The sequence below is a fragment of the Salvelinus fontinalis genome, chromosome 10 (genome assembly GCF_029448725.1).
Source record: "Salvelinus fontinalis isolate EN_2023a chromosome 10, ASM2944872v1, whole genome shotgun sequence".
NCBI lineage: Eukaryota > Metazoa > Chordata > Actinopteri > Salmoniformes > Salmonidae > Salvelinus > Salvelinus fontinalis.
In genome coordinates, this window is record NC_074674.1 from 21,444,809 (window position 1) to 21,463,698 (window position 18,890).

Sequence of the window (18,890 nt, forward strand, 5' to 3'; positions counted from 1 at the left end):
GTTAACCCTGGCAAGGCTGCTGGCCCAGACGGCGTCCCTACTGTAGCCGCCTCCTCAGAGCATACGCAGACCAGCTGGCTGGTGTGTTTACGGGCATATTCAATCTCTCCCTATCCCAGTCTGCTGTCCCCACATGTTTCAAGATGGCCACCATTGTTCCTGTACCAAAGAAGGCAAAGGTAACTAAACTAATGACTATCACCCCGTAGCACTCACCTCTGTCATCATGAAGTGCTTTGAGAGACTAGTCAAGGATCACCTCTACCTTACCTGCCACCCTAGACCCACTTCAATTTGCCTACCGCTCCAATAGATCCACAGACGATGCAATCGCCATCACTCTGCACACTGCCCTATCCCATCTGGACAAGAGGAATACCTATGTAAGAATGCTGTTTATTGACTATGGCTCAGCATTCAACACCGTAATACACTCCAAGCTCATGATCTGTGCAACTGGGTCCTGGACTTCCTAACGGGCCGCCCCCAGGTGGTGAAGGTAGGAAACATAACCTCACCTCCGCTGATCCTCAACACTGGAGCCCCACAAGGGTGTGTGCTCAGCCCCCTCCTGTACTCCCTGTTCACCCATGACTACATAGCCAAGCACGCCTCCAACTCAATCATCAAGTTTGCAGAAGACACAACCGTAGTAGGATTGATTACCAACGATGACGAGACAGCCTACAGGGAGGAGGTGAGGTCTCTGCGATTGTGGTGCCTGGAAAACAACCTCTCACTCAACGTCACCAAAACAAAGGAGATGATCTTGGAGATGATTGAAACAGCAGAGGGTGCACCCCCCTATCTACATCGACGGGACTGCCGTGGAGAAGGTGGAAAGCTTCAAGTTCCTTGGCGTACACATCCTTGACAAACTGAAATGGTCCACCCACACAGACAGTGTGGTGAAGAAGGCACAGCAGAACCTCTTCAACCTCAGGAGGCTAAAGAAATTTGACTTGTCACCTAAAACCCTCACTAACCTTTACAGATGCACAATTGAAAGCATCCTGTCGGGCTGTATCACCACCTGGTACGGCAAATGCACCACCAGCAACCGCAAGGCTCTCCAGAGGGTGGTGTGGACTGCCCAATGCATTACCGGGGGCAAACTACCTGCCCTCCAGGACACCTACAGCACCCGATGTCACAGGAAGGCCAAAAAGATCATCAAGGACATCAACCACCCGAGCCACTGCCTGTTCACCCCATTGTCATCCAGAAGGCGAGGTCAGTACAGGTGCATCAAAGGTGGGGCCGAGAGACTGAAAAACAGCTTCTATCTCAAGGCCATCAGACTGTTAAACAGCCATCACTAGCACGTTAGAGGCTGCTGCCTATAGGCATAGACTAGAAATCACTGACCACTTTAAGGAATGGAACACTAGTCACTTTAATAATGTTTACATATCTGGCATTACTCATCTCATATGTATATACTGTATTCTATACTATTCTACGGTATCTTAGTCACTTAATAATGTTTACATATCTTGCATTACTTATCTCATATGTATATACTGTTTTCTATACTATTCTACGGTATCTCATTCACTTAATAATGTTTACATATCTTGCATTACTCATCTCATATGTATATACTGTATTCTATACTATTCTAATGTATCTTAGTCCGTTCCGCTCTGACATCACTTGTCCATGTGTATGTAGTCTTACTTCATTCCTACTTAGATGTGTGTGTATTGGGTATATGTTGTGTAATTTGTTAGATATTACTGCACTGTCGGAACTAGAAGCAGAAGCATTTGATTTGATTTGAGTCAGTGCAGTACAGGAGTCAGTGTAGTTCAGGTTAGTCAGTGGAGTTCAGGTGAGTCAGTGCAGTACAGGAGTCAGTGTAGTTCAGGTTAGTCAGTGCAGTACAGAAGTCAGTGTAGTTCAGGTTAGTCAGTGGAGTTCAGGTGAGTCAGAGCAGTACAGGAGTCAGTGTATGTCAGTGGAGTGGTGTGATCAGAGGGAGTCTTTGTGAGACAGATTACAGCAGTGACGTCGCTAGGCTTCTACTAATGCTACACAGCTGTTTCCTGGCTTTTGAAGGGGATTGAAACGCTCCTCTGAGCCTGGGCTGTAGACTCTCTCACTCTCTTTCTCTCACTCTCTTTCTCTCTTTATTTATCTCTGCCTCTCTTTCTCGTTCTTTTCATCCATCACCTCACCACAGCTCAGAGTCCATCATTGTGATGCCTACTTCTTGAAGCGCTCTCATCAGTCAACACACACACACACACACACACACACACACACACACACACACACACACACACACACACACACACACACACACACACACACACACACACACACACACACACACACACACACACACACACACGCACACACACACACACACACACACACACACAAAGATATCTACATATATTTCAGGATGTTTTGTATCTCTGGAAATAATCACATGACAGTTTTGAAAACATAACTTGTCCCCCCAAAAAGGGGTCTGTTGGCACAATTTACCCTGGGTATGGGGTAGTTGAGCCACAGGACAGGTAAGTTAAGCTGCCTACAAATTTCTGTACTGAATTAAATATTACCTTTTTAAAACCATGTCTGTCTTTATTTCCCAAACAGAATTCAACACAATCACAATAACTTTTTTGTCTTTTAATAATTTTACATGTCTTTCAAGAGGCTAGACACCTAACAAACACATTTAACATAGCCCAGGCCCCTTTGTTACCTCATATCCCAGCGATAATGTCTTGCATTGTGCCGGGGAAGAAAGCACTTCAATTTGCTCAACTAGCCATTGGCTCAACTTACCCCGAGGCCATTGGCTCAACTTACCCCGAGGCAAACATTTAGACTTTATTAACACAGACAGCTACAAGGATGCACTTTCATGCTAGATCTAGGACATTATTGAAGTTTATAGAGACCCAACTGATGTATAGAACAATCTTACAATGATCTACTTTGGTTTAGATACAAGCATCATAAAACCTCTAACACAATAAATTCATTTGACTTGGTGAACATCCATCTTTTGGACCGAACTTCCTTACCACTTTTTTCATGTGGGTTCTCCCTTCACAGACTCCATACAATTATGACCTCTTCCTAGAAACAAGGGTGGCTCAATTTACCCCACTCTCCCACCTATAAGGAAGGGGAAAATACTGTTTTGGTCCTTTTGGATTTGTATTGCCTTTTTCATTATCCGTATTAAGATAAATGCTGTGCAGGTATGATGTCCATAATGTAATGAAAGGTTTTAAAGAGGGGTGGATTGTATTTATCTTCCATAAGTGTTCTTATGTTGTTGGTTTCTAGTGTAATCATCCTATCACTGTCTCTGAGGTAAATGGATGTGTAATGCCTGTTTGATCAGTCTAGTGAATGTGTGATGTGACTGACATTTCTTATACATGTTTGTTGATTCAGTGATTTTACAACTGAAATGCTGTGCATTCCAAGTCTCCAATTTTAATCTGATGTCCTTATTTAATCTGATGTCCTCAAAGCCTGCATCGTCTTCAAGTTGGTCACATTTATTTGCCAGATGTCTGTATGCTTATTTTAACAATATGTAAACCTTCACTGGCTTGTTTTTTAAAGCCTCAAATGAATGTCACAAATTAAAGACACAACTGTATTTTTAAAATACTTTTATTGTTTCTCACATATACATTTTAAAATAAAGTGTCGACAATCAACAACAAAAGAAGACATCCTCTGGCACAGGCCAGAAACGACTGAAATGATATCCACCATTGGGCACAGATGTCATTTCAACATCTAGTTTGGATTTACACTTTGATTGTGACGTCAACTATAGTGAATTTAACGAGAAATCAAACAAAAACTAATGTCACCATGTCATTAAATTTAGGTTAAAAAAAATATGTTACAAAACAAATACAATTCCCTTACGTTGATGACTTTTTGCAAATCCAATCAGTTTTCCACGTTGATTCAACATCTTATCTTTTTCAAATCTATCTGATGATGTGGAGACAACGTTGATGCAACCGGTTTCTGCCCGGTGGGTTGATACACAACTAAAGCATCAAACCATCAAGTCCTTCAAAAAGACATAAAACATTCCTACAATATTTTACGTTTGCCTTTTCACAGCCAATAACCACAAAATAAAGCTTATGTACATTAATGCTTGCAGAATATCTGTTGGTTGTTCTGCTTGGAAACAATAGAAAATAAAGGGATTGGCACATTCTCCATACCCACAGCCTGGTTAAAATGACATCACAGTAGATGCCACGCCCTGCTCTCGCAGCAGAAACGGTTCATCTTTGAGAGTTCGAAGAAAAGGATGACAAGCATGTGGGTGTCACATCAGATCGGACCAAAACTCACTTGACAACAAACAAAAACATAATTCATTGAAAATAGATTAGGCTCAATAGAAAACAGTCCATGGGAGACTAGATAGTGGGTTGTTTACGTCAGCAGAAGCTAGGTAGTTTACAGTGTCCTATAGCAGTGAAACTAGCATAGCCTTGACTGAGTGAGTTAAGGCATTTGTCTTACCATGTTCTGAAACTAGCACACAGTCATTATCAAACACAAGTTTCTCTCCATAATACTTGTAGTATTCACCAGTATCAAATGACACCCTATTCCCACATAGCACACTTCTTTGTCCCTACATAGGGAATATGGTGCCATTTGGAACAATAAAATACAGGTTAAAATAGTACGGTTAAGTACTCTATGGCTTAGTCCGGTGTCTTTGTTCAGCTGCTCGCGAACACTAACGAACCACATGAAGCCAAACAAACCATTTGAAGCGTGAACTCTGAACCCTGTTTTGGAGGAGAGGGTCAAAGTAAGGCACCTTAAAGAAGATCACTGTGCCTTTGGTTTAATACGTACACCAGTTTTGATTTTGTCGGTTCAATTTACAAACGCACACGCAAACACATGCGTTAAACTCAAAGCGTACCACCCATTCACAACACCTCTGACTAAGCCTGTCTTGTATGGCCGCTGCTGTTGCACAAGAAAACGAACTGAAACTGCATTCCCCACTGCCAACCACTGGAGGGAGACAACTACACGGTAATGTGATTCTAGACGACAAGAGAAAGAAATGGATGGACAGCATGTTTTATTATAGTGACATTTGAAATCATATTTTAATAGCAGACTAGCCAGAGTTGAAAACTGAGCCAAACCGAACCAGGTAGCAGTAGAGTGTGCTGGGAGCTGAAAGTGCTCTTTTCCCAGAGAGGATCCAAAGACAGGGTCAATCTAAAATAACCCCATATACCCTTGATAGTGCACTACTTTTGATAAAAGTAGTCAAACGTATTGCACTATATAGGCAATCGAGTGCATTTAAGATGCAACTGGTTAAGCCCCAAGAGCTAAGTGTGCCAGTCTTTCACCACATAAATATCTGTCCGAAAAGTAGGGCACTACATAGGGAATAGGGTGTAATTTGAGCCAGGGCCAGCCGAGTATTTCATGCTGTCTGTCCCATGGTGGTTTCATCAGGCTCTTGTGAGGCGGCTCTCTGCTCAGACCACACTACCATGCTACTTCACAACGGACCAGCAACACATTACGGGGAGGCAGGAGGGACAAAAAGCAGTTGGAAAATGAAACGCACTCCTACTATTGCACCGCACACCACAGCACAACTGAAATGTTAGAAATCACAGAGTTGTGCTTTGGAATAGTATTTTGCTTAGCCAACGCTAATTTGTTCCCTTCATATTTGGAGATTGCAATTAGCTACAGTGTGTGTCCACTTCAATGTGCCTTCGATGTTTAAATGAATGTACTGTTTCACTGGAACTTTATGACCCATTTAAAGTAATGAATTAGGACTAGCTTCAATGCAAGCTGTCATAAAACAGTACACTAGCCTACTGTCGCTCAGATAATTCACTGCTGTGGCTTCTAAGTTGTAAAGATCAACTGTACTTAATATATACTGCTGTTTTCTCCCCCACTTGATGCTAATAGAGTTAGAATACTGTTCTAATGCTGTTCTAATGCTGTTCCCACTAAGCCCCAGTGTTCTCTTTTAAGAGCCATGCCTGGAGCTGAGTTCCAGAGGGGTAGAGTGAGGGCTGGTTCTACCCCCAGGGGGGAGCATGGTGGTGGGCGAGCTGCCCGTGAGGCCTGGCTTTCTGAGCAAAGCTCTGGTTTTCCCCCGTAGAGAGAGATATTACAGCAGTCAGTTCAGCTGGACTCTGCTCTGTAAACCTCCCAGGTATGGAGCGAACACAGACCGCTCTGGGTCTGCTGCCAAATACACACACACACACACACACACACACGCACACACGCACACACGCACACACGCACACACGCACACACGCACACACACACACACACACACACACACACACACACACACACACACACACACATACATATCTCTGTTTTACTCCGCCTAACTGGGCTTATCAGAGCTCAATATTACCTAATACTTCCATCTGGAGAGAGAACAAGGAGAGCTAAGTTACAGTTTTATAAGTTGGCTGTGTGTGTGTGATTCAGGGAACAGGTTTCTCTCTACATACTTTAGTTCTGTGCTCTCTCCTCTATTATTCCTGGTACAGTAGAAGGAGTTCATGTGTCAGCAAAACTTTGGTCCCCACATCACCACACACTACCGTAGGGACTAAGCAAGGACGGACAGAAACCAGAGGTACGACAAACAACAGCAGACACTTGCCTGAGATAAAAGAAACAGATATAGAACACAGACAACATCACAGGGAAAAAATGAAAAGATGTGAGAAAGTAACACGTTTTTTTGAGCTGCTAAAGTGCGGTTGGTTGGGATAGATTGTCAGGAGGGCTGTAGAGTCACATTAGGGGCCCAAGAGGAACCACAGAGGGGTCTGAGGAGGCTGGAGAGTCTCAGTGGGCAATTCTCAAATGTCCCCCTATTCGCTATGTAGTGCACTACTTATGACCAGAGCCCCCCCATGCTAAATTTGCCATGGGGCATCGTAATGATTCTCTGTTTGAAATCAGTTTGAAGTAACATCCGATAACTAGGGATGGGAAAGATGTCTGGACAGAAGGAGAGCACTATATGGGGAATTGGGGTGTCATTTGTCAGCCAGTATGTCAGTCCCCTGGTCTCTTCTCAGGGCTCCAAGCTGCAGACTCTGAGGTCTACAGACTCTTGAGGTCTACAATGGTCTACAGTCCATTGTGTGTGGAGCTGGGTAGAATCACCGTGGGAGGGGCTTAATACCAGCGCCGGGCTACATTCGCTGTCTCCCCCAGCCCAGTGAGAGGGAGGGATGGAGGGATAAGGGGAGAGAGAGGGAGGGATGGAGGGGTCACGGAGGAGGGGCCGGCCGCAGGCTCTTGCACTTCATGTCGTCCAGACCCTTCCAGTACTTGTAGTTCTCTGACAGGTGCTCCATGAGGCCAGGTAGACTGGCGAAGGCTGAGGGGGGGGGGCAGAGGAGAGTGTGAGGTTAACGCCAGCGGAAATGACAGCTGGGGCAACTGGGTCTCAGGCAGTGTGTGTGTCTGTTGTTTACTTCCTAGTTTCCGACTCATTTGTTACCCCTCTGCATGAGCCTGACCTGGCAACCACCCGGCAATGGCCCAGCCCTGACCCTGATTCATTAAAACCTGCTGTGTGAGTGCATATGTGCGATATGATTGTGTGTGTGTGTGTGTGTGTGTGTGTGTTACAAAACTAAAGCACAAAGGCTGCGTTTAGACAGGCAGTCCAATTCTGATATTTTTTCCACTAATTGGTCTTTTGACCAATCAAGTCAGATCTTTTTACAACAGATCTTTTTCACAGCTGATCTGATTAGCCAAAGATCCGAATTGGGCTGCCTGTCTAAACGCGGCCTTTGTGCTTCTGCGTGTGCGTCTGTGAATGTGTGCGCTTTTGTATGCACTTTATGTGTACTTGTGTGCTAGTGTGTGTGTGTACAGTAGGTCCTGCTTCACTGCGTCTTGACTTAACCCCTCCGGCCCCCGGATACCCCCCCGCTTCTCCACCCTGTCCCAGTGGCCTCTAGGAACTTTTCCGTGACATCATCAGTTTTATTGAATTTAAACACGTGTTCCCTTCTCTGGTGGAGGGGGGTAACCTCCGGCAACACCCCAATGTCAGAGGGAACGGTGAAATGGGGAATAACTGTATACTATCCTCTTTTGACCCATCCCCTTCTCCCTCCCTCTCTCCTTCCTCTGGGCTACTGTGCTCCACTGTGACGTGAGAAGGAAGACTCTACCTCTTTTACAGGGATGGAGGGAATAGAAGAGAGGAGGAGAAGAGAGGAGGGAAGGCATGGGAAAGTTCTATTCCATATTTCCTCCCCCCTCCCTGTGGGTCCTCTGTGTGTGTGTGTGTGTGTGTGTGTGTGTGTGTGTGTGTGTGTGTGTGTGTGTGTGTGTGTGTGTGTGTGTGTGTGTGTGTGTGTGTGTGTGTGTTCTTACCATCCCAAGCGTCAAACATGTCTGTGATGAAGTAGTCTATGAAGGAGATCTGAGACTTGGGGATACTACAGGTGTTCCTGTCAAAGACAGGCATGACCACCGGTAGACCCTGTCTCTTCTCCTCATCAGTCTAAAATATAAGGATAGATTCACACACAGGTTAACACACACACACATACTGTAGTATACAAGAGATATATGTACACAGTCACACCACATACGGATTTATTTTTCCAAAATACTTGTGGATACATTTGCATGTTTGCTAAAATGGTTGTAACACCTGACAATGTTCCAGAAATGCATGACATCTAGTCTACAGCGTGGCCAATGTGTTTCCTAATTTGACTTCTTAAATGAATAAACTTTACATATTGATTAACGGAGATAGTTTTTTTGGGCCACCAAGCCAAAACTGTGATATAATTTAAATTGTGATGGTGAGTAAAAAATGTAAACTAAGGATTTCACAAAAATGTCACATTCTGTCATGAAGAGCACGTGTTCAATTTCATTAAATAAAAGTGTTCCCATCTCAAAAAAGTAAGTGCCTCTTCACCTTAATTAAATAATGAAAAATGGTTATTATTTAAACAAAAACTATACATCCTACAACGCCCCTCAATATGTCAAAGTGTAGTTCTAGGACGTGTGCTTCCAATGAGTGGTATTATATGGCTCTAGAGTGGATGGTTAGCGTGTTATGTTGCGTAAATAACCAAAATAACCACATCTGGGAAAAATCCACTTGAACGGCCCTCGAACTGGTAATTACTAGTTAAATCAGCCATGAATCCCCTTGTGACAGGGAATGGAAGCTTGTTGTGTACAACAGTGAGGGGCAATGTAATGTAAGATTCACACACATTTTTCGGTTGGTAAAGCATTCCTAGCTTGTCTATCTAAGGGTAACAGGGTTGACGTGTTATGCTCGACCCGCTCAGTTTTTCAACACAAAAAATCAGAAAATGGCCAAAAAGAGTAGAACCAGCTCACCTTTCTTTACACAATGATTTGACTGTTAGAAGCTCAATGTTTCTTTAGAAATAAATAGAGTTCAATTCACGTAACAGGGTGAACCTTAAAATGAGGCACAGACATAAATAATAAATAAATAATAATAATAATAATAAAAATAATAATAATAAATAATCATCTTCATAAATAACTTTGTCAAAGCAATTAAATAACTAGGGCTTTACAACGATGGTGAACATCGGGGATTAGTGGGTTAAAATCTTCCTTTAAGTCACAAAGTCAAGTCTTTTTTCATAATGAAAATCAGAGTTAATGAATTCTCCCTGTGGTCTATATTAAAGGGCACTTCATTTCATATAACAGGCTTTTACAATTCCATATTGTGCTCAATTTCTACTTAACACTCATTTTGTGGAATGACCCAGTATATATTAAGTTCTGCTCATTGGATGTTGGTTGGAACGCTCTCCTAAAGTTTGTTTGTTGATTTGTCATATGTACAATGAAAGACGTGGAGTCACTACATGACTGATAATGTATCATGTTTGTTGTCATTTCTGTAGTCATTTAAACGCATGTTAGTGTTTTTAGTATGCTTTTGATATGTGTTAAGTACAATAAAAATGCATTTTGACAAAATATATTGTAGCGGCCGCAGCCTATTAGAACAGGGTTTGATAAACTATAGTTGGGACCCAAAGTGGGTCCTGAGCATGTGAACAGTGGATCGCGAGTTATGAGTAAACATTTATAATGACACACTATTTCTTCTGAATTTGGGTCATTTGAGGACAGTGCACTTCACATTTGGGTCTTGAGCTATTTGCCATACATTTGAATAAAAAAATATATCTCTTACAAATACATTTAAATGCATGTTGGAATATATTTAACAAACCATTTCCAACTACATTTAAAAATAATAATGACCAAATAAATCGATAAATACTTGTAAAAATTATGTCTTTTTTGAAATACATTCAATACATTTTCTGAAGCGTTTAACATATATTGTGATATACATTTTATATACGATTATATATACATTTTAAATACATTCTGTAATACATCTGGCATGTATTTAAAACAATTAAAAAATATATATATAAATAAAATACATTATCTGGCCAATTTAAAATATTTCACAAGTGTCCTAACTTTTTTATCTAAAATATATTACAAAAAATAAATCTGTATGTGACAACACAAATGCATTTCCCACACTGTATACCACCAGACAGACAGACAGACAAGGTCAGACAGACTGATAGAGGCAGAAAGAGAGAGGCAGAAATGGTAGGGAACAGATCTATTGGTGCACACAGATAGCTGAAGTAGACAGTTGTAGACAGGTCAGGATGGCCAGCTCCAGACACTGTCCTATAGCAGGAGAAAAGCCAAAGCTCTATGACATACTCTCCCGCCTTTCTTAGAGTGTTGAGCCGGGTTAAAACCACACTGAACACAGCTGATTTTAGCTGAAGTTTTGGTTAGGAGTACTACGACCTGCCTCCAAAACCATTTCTAATAGAAATCTTTTTATACACACTGCACTCACCTGTGCGAAGTACTCCTGGGAGATGCGTCCAGCCCATTCTATGCAGAGCTCCAGGGGTCTGCAGGGGTTGGCCACATCAGCACACTTGATCATCATCCTCTTGATCAGCAGCCGGTTCTCTGGGCTGTTCCTGATACTGGCTGGGCCCTCGCTGTCACTGCCTTCACTCTGTTACAGAGAAACACACACAGACAAGGTCAGAAACGCACACAGACAAGGTCAGAGACACAAACACACACGCAGACACACATATAGACTCTTAGCTTTCATTTGACACTACATTTGATACGCTCCTATGAACTTCACATGGTGGTGCTCATGGGTCCTTTTACATGGAACTGACCGTGTGTGTGAATATACACTGACGTACAAAACATTAGGAACACCTGCTCTATCCATGACAGAGAGACCAGGTGAATCCAGGTGAAACCTATGATCCCCTATCGATGTCACCTGTTAAATCCACTTCAATTAGTGTAGATGAAGGGGTGGAGTCAGGTTAAAGAAGGATTTTTAAGCCTTTAGACAATTGAGACATGGATGGTGTATGTGTGCCATTCAGAGGGTAAATGGGCAAGACTAAAGATTGAAGTGCCATTGAACGGGGTATGGTAGTAGGTGCCAGGCACACTGGTTTGAGTGTGTCAAGAACTGCAAAGCTGCTGGGTTTTTCACGCTCAACAGTTTGCCGCGTGCGTCAAGAATGATCCACCACCTAGAACAGTTCATTGATAAATGTCAAAATACTTAGCCTGTTATTCCCATTCTCTCATTAATGCTTATGATATATACACTACCGTTCAAAAGTTTGGGGTCACTTAGAGATGTCCTTTTTTTTAAAGAAAAGCATTTTTTTTGTCCATTAAAATAACATCAGATTGATCAGAAATACAGTGTAGGCATTGTTAAAACTTCTTATGGCTGCAATTCCGTTAACGGGATGATATGACAACAGCCAGTGAAAGTGCAGGGCGCCAAATTCAAACAACAGAAATCTCATAATTGAAATTCCTCAAACATACATGTATCTTATACCCTTTTAAAGGTAATCTTGTTGTTAATCCCACCAAAGTGTCCGATTTCAAATAGGCTTTACAGTGAAAGCACCACAAACGATTATGTTAGGTCACCGCAAAATCACAGACAAACACAGTAATTTTTCCAGCCAAAGACAGAAATCACAAAAAGCAGAAATAGAGATTAAATTGATCACTAACCTTTGATGGTCTTCATCAGATGACACTCATAGGACTTCATGTAACACAATACATATATGTTTTGTTCGATAAAGTTCATATTTATATCCAAAAACCTCAGTATACATTGGCGGCAAAAGCACTTTACATTTACGGCAAAAGCACAATATTAAATAATCTGAGAACAGCATTCAGCAACAAAAGGAAGCCATACAGTTACCCGCCAAATTGTGCAGTCAACAAAACACATAAAAAGCATTATAAATCTTCACTTACCTTTGCTGATCTTCGTCGGAATGCACTCCCAGGACTCCCACTTCCACAAGAAATGTTTGTTTTGTTCGGTAATGTCCATCATTTATGTCCAAATAGCTATTTTTGTTAGCGTCTTTGGTAAACAAATCCAAAGTCAGGAAGCACGTTCACTAAAAGCAGACGAAATGTAAAAAAGTTCCGTAACAGTCAGTAGAAACATGTCAAATGATGTATTGAATCAATCTTTAGAATGTTTTTAACATAAATCTTCAGTAACGTTCCAACCGGAGAATTACATTGACTTCAGATGTGCAACGGAACAGAGCTCCCTCTCATGTGAACGCCCATGGTCAGCGCATGGTCAGGTCATGATAGACCTGACTAATTCCTGTCTCCTTCGGCCCCACTTCACAGTAGAGGCACCAGACAAGGTTCTACAGACTGTTGACATCTAGTGGAAGCCGTAGGAAGTGGAAACTCATCCATATCCCACTGTGTATTCAATAGGGGCTTGGTTAAAAATCGACCAACCTCAGAATTCCCACTTCCTGTTTGGATTTTTTCTCAGGTTTTTGCCTGCCATATGAGTTCTGTTATACTCACAGACATCATTCAAACAGTTTTAGAAACTTCAGAGTGTTTTATATCCGATACGAATAATAATATCCATATATTAGCAACTGGGACTGAGGAGCAGGCAGTTTACTATGGGCACCTCTGTGCACCTTTCATCCAAGATACTCAATACTGCCCCTGCAGCCATAAGAAGTTATTAACAACTTACAGACGGTAGGCAATTAAGGTCACATTCATGAAAACGTAGGACACTAAAGAGGCCTTTCTACTGACTCTGAAAAACACAAAAAGAAAGATGCCCAGGGTCCCTGCTCATCTGCGTGAACGTGCCTTAGGCATGCTGCAAGGAGGCATGAGGACTGCAGATGTGGCCAGGGCAATAAATTGCAATGTCTGTACTGTGAGACGCCTAAGCCAGTGCTACAGGGAGACAGGACGGACAGCTGATCATCCTCGCAGTGGCACCACGTGTAACAACACCTGCATAGGATCGGTACATCCGAACATCACATCTGCAGGACAGGTACAGCACTACCTGAGTTACACCAGGAATGCACAATCCTTCCATCAGTGCTCAGACTGTCCACAATAGGCTGAGAGAGGCTGGACTGAGGGCATGTAGGCCTGTTGTAAGGCAGGTCCTCCCCAGACATCACCGGCAACAACGTCGCCTATGGGCACAAATCCACCGTCGCTGGACCAGACAGGACTGGCGAAAAGTGCTCTTCACTGACAAGTCGCGGTTTTGTCTCACCAGGGGTGATGGTCGGATTCACGTTTATCGTCGAAGGAATGAGCGTTACACCGAGGCTTGTACTCTGGAGCGGGATCGATTTGGAGTTGGAGGGTGTATCATGGTCTGGTGTGTCACAGCATCATCGGACTGAGCTTGTTGTCATTGCAGGCAATCTCAACGCTGTGCGTTACAGGGAAGACATCCTCCTCCCTCATGTGGTACCCTTCCTGCAGGCTCATCCTGACATGACCCTCCAGCATGACAATGCCACCAGCCATACTGCTCGTTCTGTGCGTGATTTCCTGCAAGACAGGAATGTCAGTGTTCTGCCATGGCCAGCGAAGAGTCCGGATCTCAATCCCATTGAGTACATCTGGGACCTGTTGGATCGGTGGGTGAGGGCTAGGGAAATTCCCCCCAGAAATGTCCAGAAACTTGCAGGTGCCTTGATGGAAGAGTGGGGTAATATCTCACAGCAAGAACTGGCAAATCTGGAGCGGTCCATGAGGAGGAGATGCACTGCAGTACTTAATGCAGCTGGTGGCCACACCAGATACTGACTGTTAGTTTTGATTTATTTTGACACCCCCTTTGTTCAGGGACACATTATTCAATTTCTGTTAGTCACATGTCTGTGTAACTTGTTCAGTTTATGTATCAGTTGTCGAATCTTGTTATGTTCATACAAATATTTACACATGCTAAAAAGGACGTTTCTTTTTTTGCTGAGTTTATACGTATATATATTAGTATTTTCCGTTCCCACACCACGATGAGCATATGTTAATGATTTATTATATAATAATAAACTGCACACGGACGCTAGCACACACACACAAACACACACATACACAGAGAAGTCTGTGTCTTACATTTGAGCTGGACTCCTCGATGGCAGCCATTGGTTTGTTGATGCTGTTGGCAAACTTGTTGACATGTTCAAAATGGCGGGTCATCTCTGTAGCCAGCACCATGTCAATGATGGCCTGCCTCAATGTCCGGAACTGAGTCCTAATATAAACACACACAGAGAGGCGGGTTACAGGACCAGGATAATCAACTGTCCTCAATGTTTTCCAAGAAGTTCTAGGTTCATACAAATCTAGAAGTGAATCACATCACATGATATGTTCCAGGGTAATAACCCAACATGCTCCATATCTGACACCAGTGGTTACGTGATCCCTCTTATTGCGTAGAGGAAGAGGCATGTCAATTCATTCTTCTGACAAGGACATGGCCTCTGGTTAGGAATTCTACTGTAGAAACACTTTAAGCTTCATGTGGAAACCACATTTTACTTTCCTAAACTCTATGTGACTCTAGCCTGGTCCCAGAATATGTTTGTGCTGTCTTGCCAACTCTTATGGTCATTGTCATGCCGGTGACATTGACCATAGGAGTTTGCAAGACAGCACAAACATATGGAAGACAGCACAAACAGATATGGGACTAGGCTAGGCTGTCGATGTTCTCGAAGATGTTGCTCTAAGCTCTGTGTGACTGTACCTGTCGATGTTCTTGAAGATGTTGCTCTTGCTGTCCCTGACGGTGAGTTGGAAGGCGAGGGCGGCGTGGTGACTCTCTAACACAGCTGTGTCATTGTACAGGATGGCCAGCTCACTTCCTGCGTTGCACAGGAAGCTGTTGGTCCTCCCCGGGTGGTCCACGTCATGGACCGTTGCCGCGATCAATGCAGCCACCTCGTCCAGTTGGTCTAGACTGCCCTGAGAAAACGATACAACCAGGAAGTAATGTTACTCAACTACAAGGAATAGAAATTTGACATTTTTAGACATTTTTTGATAGCTTTGTTTTGGAGTGCTTGAGTACTTGGAAAAAAAAGAAGCAATTACACCCTCAAGTCTTCTTGGGTGTGACGCTACAAGCTTGGCACACCTGTATTTGTGGAGTTTCTCCCATTCTTCTCGGCGGTTCCTCTCAAGCTCTGTCAGGTTGGATGGGGAGTGTTGCTGCACAGCTATTTTCAGGTCTCTCCAGAGATGTTCGATCGGGTTCAAATCCGGGCTCTGGCTGGGCCACTCAAGGACATTCAGAGATCACTCCTGCGTTGTCTTGGCTGTGTGCTTAGGGTTGTTGTCCTGTTGGAAGTTGAAACTTCGCCCCAGTCTGAGGTCCTGAGCGCTCTGGAACAGGTTTTCATCAAGGATCTCTCTGTACTTTTCTCCGTTTATCTTTCCCCACAGCATGATGCTGCTACCACCATGCTTCACCGTAGGAATGGTGCCAGGTTTCCTCCAGACATGACGCTTGGTATTCATGCCAAAGAGTTCAATCTTGGTTTCATCAGACCAGAGAATATTGTTTCTCATGGTCTGAGAGTCTTTAGGTGCCTTTTGGCAAACTCCAAGTGGGCTGTCACGTGCCTTTTACTGAGAAGTGGCTTCCATCTGGCCACTTTACCATAAAGGCCGGATTGGTGGAGTACTGCAGAGATGGTTGTCCTTCTGGAAGATTCTACCATCTCCAAAGAGGAACACTGGAGCTCTGTCAGAGTGACCATTAGGTTCTTGGTCACTTCCCTGACCAAGGCCCTTCTCCCTCGATTGCTCAGTTTGGCTGGGCGGCCAACTCTGGGAAGAGTCTTGGTGGTTCCAAACTTTTCCATTTAAGAATGATGGAAACCACTGGGTTCTTGGTGACCTTCAATGCTGCAGAAATGTTTTGGTGTCCTTCCCCAGATCTGTGCCTCGACACAATCCCGTCTCGGAGATCTACGGATAATTCCTTCGACCTCGTGGCTTGGTTTTTGCTCTGACATGCACTGTCAACTGTGGGACCTTATATAGACAGGTGTGTGCCTTTCCAAATCATGTCCAATCAATTGAATTTACCACATCTCAAGGATCATCTCAAGGATGAACAATGGAAACAGGTTGAACCTGAGCTCAATTTCGAGTCTCATAGCAAAGGGTCTGAATAATTACGTAAATAAGGTATTTCTATTTGCAAACATTTCTAGATACCTGTTTTCAATTTGTCATTATGGGGTATTGTGTGTAGATTGAAGAGGAACATGTTTTATTTAATTAATTTTAGAATAAGACTGTAATGTAACAGAATGTGGGAAAAGTCAAGGGGTCTGAGTACTTTCTGAAGGCGCTGTATATGCCAACAGTGCGCAACAATGCCTAATTTATCATAAACATTATAGATAACAAATACTAATTGCAAAATGTCCCTGTATATATTCAGTCAATAAAAAAACAAGTGCCATTTAAGATGAATTTATTGCAACCGGCAGGTAGCCTAGTGGTTAGAGTGTTGGGCCAGTAACCGATAGGTTGCTAGATCGAATCCTCGAGCTGATCAGGTACAAATCTGTCGTTCTGCCCCTGAACAAGGCAGTTAACCCACTGTTCCTAGTCTGTCATTGAAAATAAGAATTTGTTCTTAACTGACTTGCCTGGTTAAAGTAACATAAACAGATTATATTGTGGAACACAATCTTCAAAAAGCTTGCTTTGGCATAGCACTGTTTTGTTAATTTAGTCTGGAACAGTTATTTTCAAAGAGTGATAATTTGAAACGGGGCAGAATTTGGTGAGTTAAAAGAAGACATGTTCAGGTTACAAACCAAAATGTCTTCTTTTATGTACATACGTTCAAATTTAGTTCATTCTGCCTGTTTGGAATTTTCTGAAATGGATTCACAATTCCACATTTGAAAACTGCACGGCGATGAGTTACAGCCATGACATCTGTTTGGAGAGTAGGCCTATGCTTAATGATTCTGATGAAAATACACTCTTTGTCTTCATTAAACCAATGTTTTTGCATATTTTCATATTTTATTGTCTATGTTTGTGGTTATAGCCAGGGATGGCAAAAATGACAAAATACAATTACAAAATACCATAAAGATCAATGTATTTAATCAAAATACAAGACTGCAACAACATTCTCAATAACAGTAACAAAGAAAGTTGTTCTTGCTATGATATGTAGTTTATCTACCTTAGTTGGGCAAGTCCCTCTGGATAAAAATTTAAATGTTTATTTGAAAAGGAACATGTCAAAATGAACTGCAAAGCACACTGGGTATTATTGGCCTTGTTTTGGGGTGGAGCTCATTAGAATATACTCAGCATGCTTTGCAATTGTTCATTGTTCATACAAAACAGAAAATACGTTGAAGTGTAGTTCAGCCCAGTGAAATTCAAAATACTCAGAAGAAATGAAAAATACCTATTTCAAATACATGTAACAGAAATACTGCAATCTCTGGTTATAGCCTAAACTAACCAATACTAAATGGCACTAGTAGTTCGCAAAGTAGCCTAAGCCGGAAAATAGACGGGAAGCAATTATTCCAAAACTGCAGCGTTCGTTGTTAGAACACATATTTCCCTATTTCAGTCAACCAATCCATTTTGAATTTGTGATAAAACTGTCATCATTTGGCAAGGAGTGTAGCTTGTGTATCCCATCAGTTGGATACACTTTTATAGGCATTTACATCTGTAGGCCTAATGGAAGCTTGTTTGCGCACTCAGCACGCGTGTGTAGAGGCAGCGGTCGGAATGCAATTGAGTGATTGAGACACGGAGGGGAAAGGGGATTTATTGAGAAGAACTGTGTGACGCTTGGCTTGGTTTCTTTTTTTTGTTGTGCACCGCAAATGCACATGTACAAATGGAACACTAGAGTCAAAGCAAACGAACGTTGTCTTCAAGAAAACATTTCGATCTCTTGTTAAAGATCAAGTTTGGACGCCCGTTTGAGTGCTCGATTACTCATGCCCAATTGTCTGAGATCGTGCATAAACTATAAATACTGTGTAAGCTCTCTCTCAGCATAACCTCATACTCAACAAAGGAATAATACCTAAAAAATGCACGCAATGCGAGCACAACTAATAATAATAATCACTAGCAAATGTTCACTTTATGACAAGAAGAGGAGATATTTATTGGAGGGGAGAAGCGGGGAGAAAAGAAAGGCAAAGTATTAGGCTCTCAATGCCCTCAAGGCAAAACACGTATTGACTGAGTCCAATATGAAAACAATAAAAACATCCCCACTCCAACTCTCACTGGTCACTGACATACATTCATCTCCTGCCAAGCAAAGCAAACTGATACTCTACACGCTGTTGAAAACACATGGCAGGGAATTACATAGATCAACGTATCAG

General features: G+C 42.5%; 1 protein-coding gene across 1 annotated transcript in view; it reads right to left on the reverse strand.

Annotated features, from left to right (window-relative positions):
• Positions 1-3,632: 3,632 nt before the first annotated feature.
• Positions 3,633-18,890, reverse strand: part of LOC129863810 (high affinity cAMP-specific and IBMX-insensitive 3',5'-cyclic phosphodiesterase 8B-like) — an 81,753-nt gene continuing 66,495 nt past the window's right edge. The window contains exons 18-22 of the mRNA XM_055936086.1: positions 15,242-15,459; positions 14,605-14,743; positions 10,970-11,137; positions 8,434-8,563; positions 3,633-7,420 (exon numbers count right to left, since the gene is read on the reverse strand). Coding sequence (XP_055792061.1) covers positions 7,311-7,420; positions 8,434-8,563; positions 10,970-11,137; positions 14,605-14,743; positions 15,242-15,459 — 765 coding nt within the window. The 3' untranslated portion in view covers positions 3,633-7,310. The remainder of the gene's footprint in view (positions 7,421-8,433; positions 8,564-10,969; positions 11,138-14,604; positions 14,744-15,241; positions 15,460-18,890) is intronic.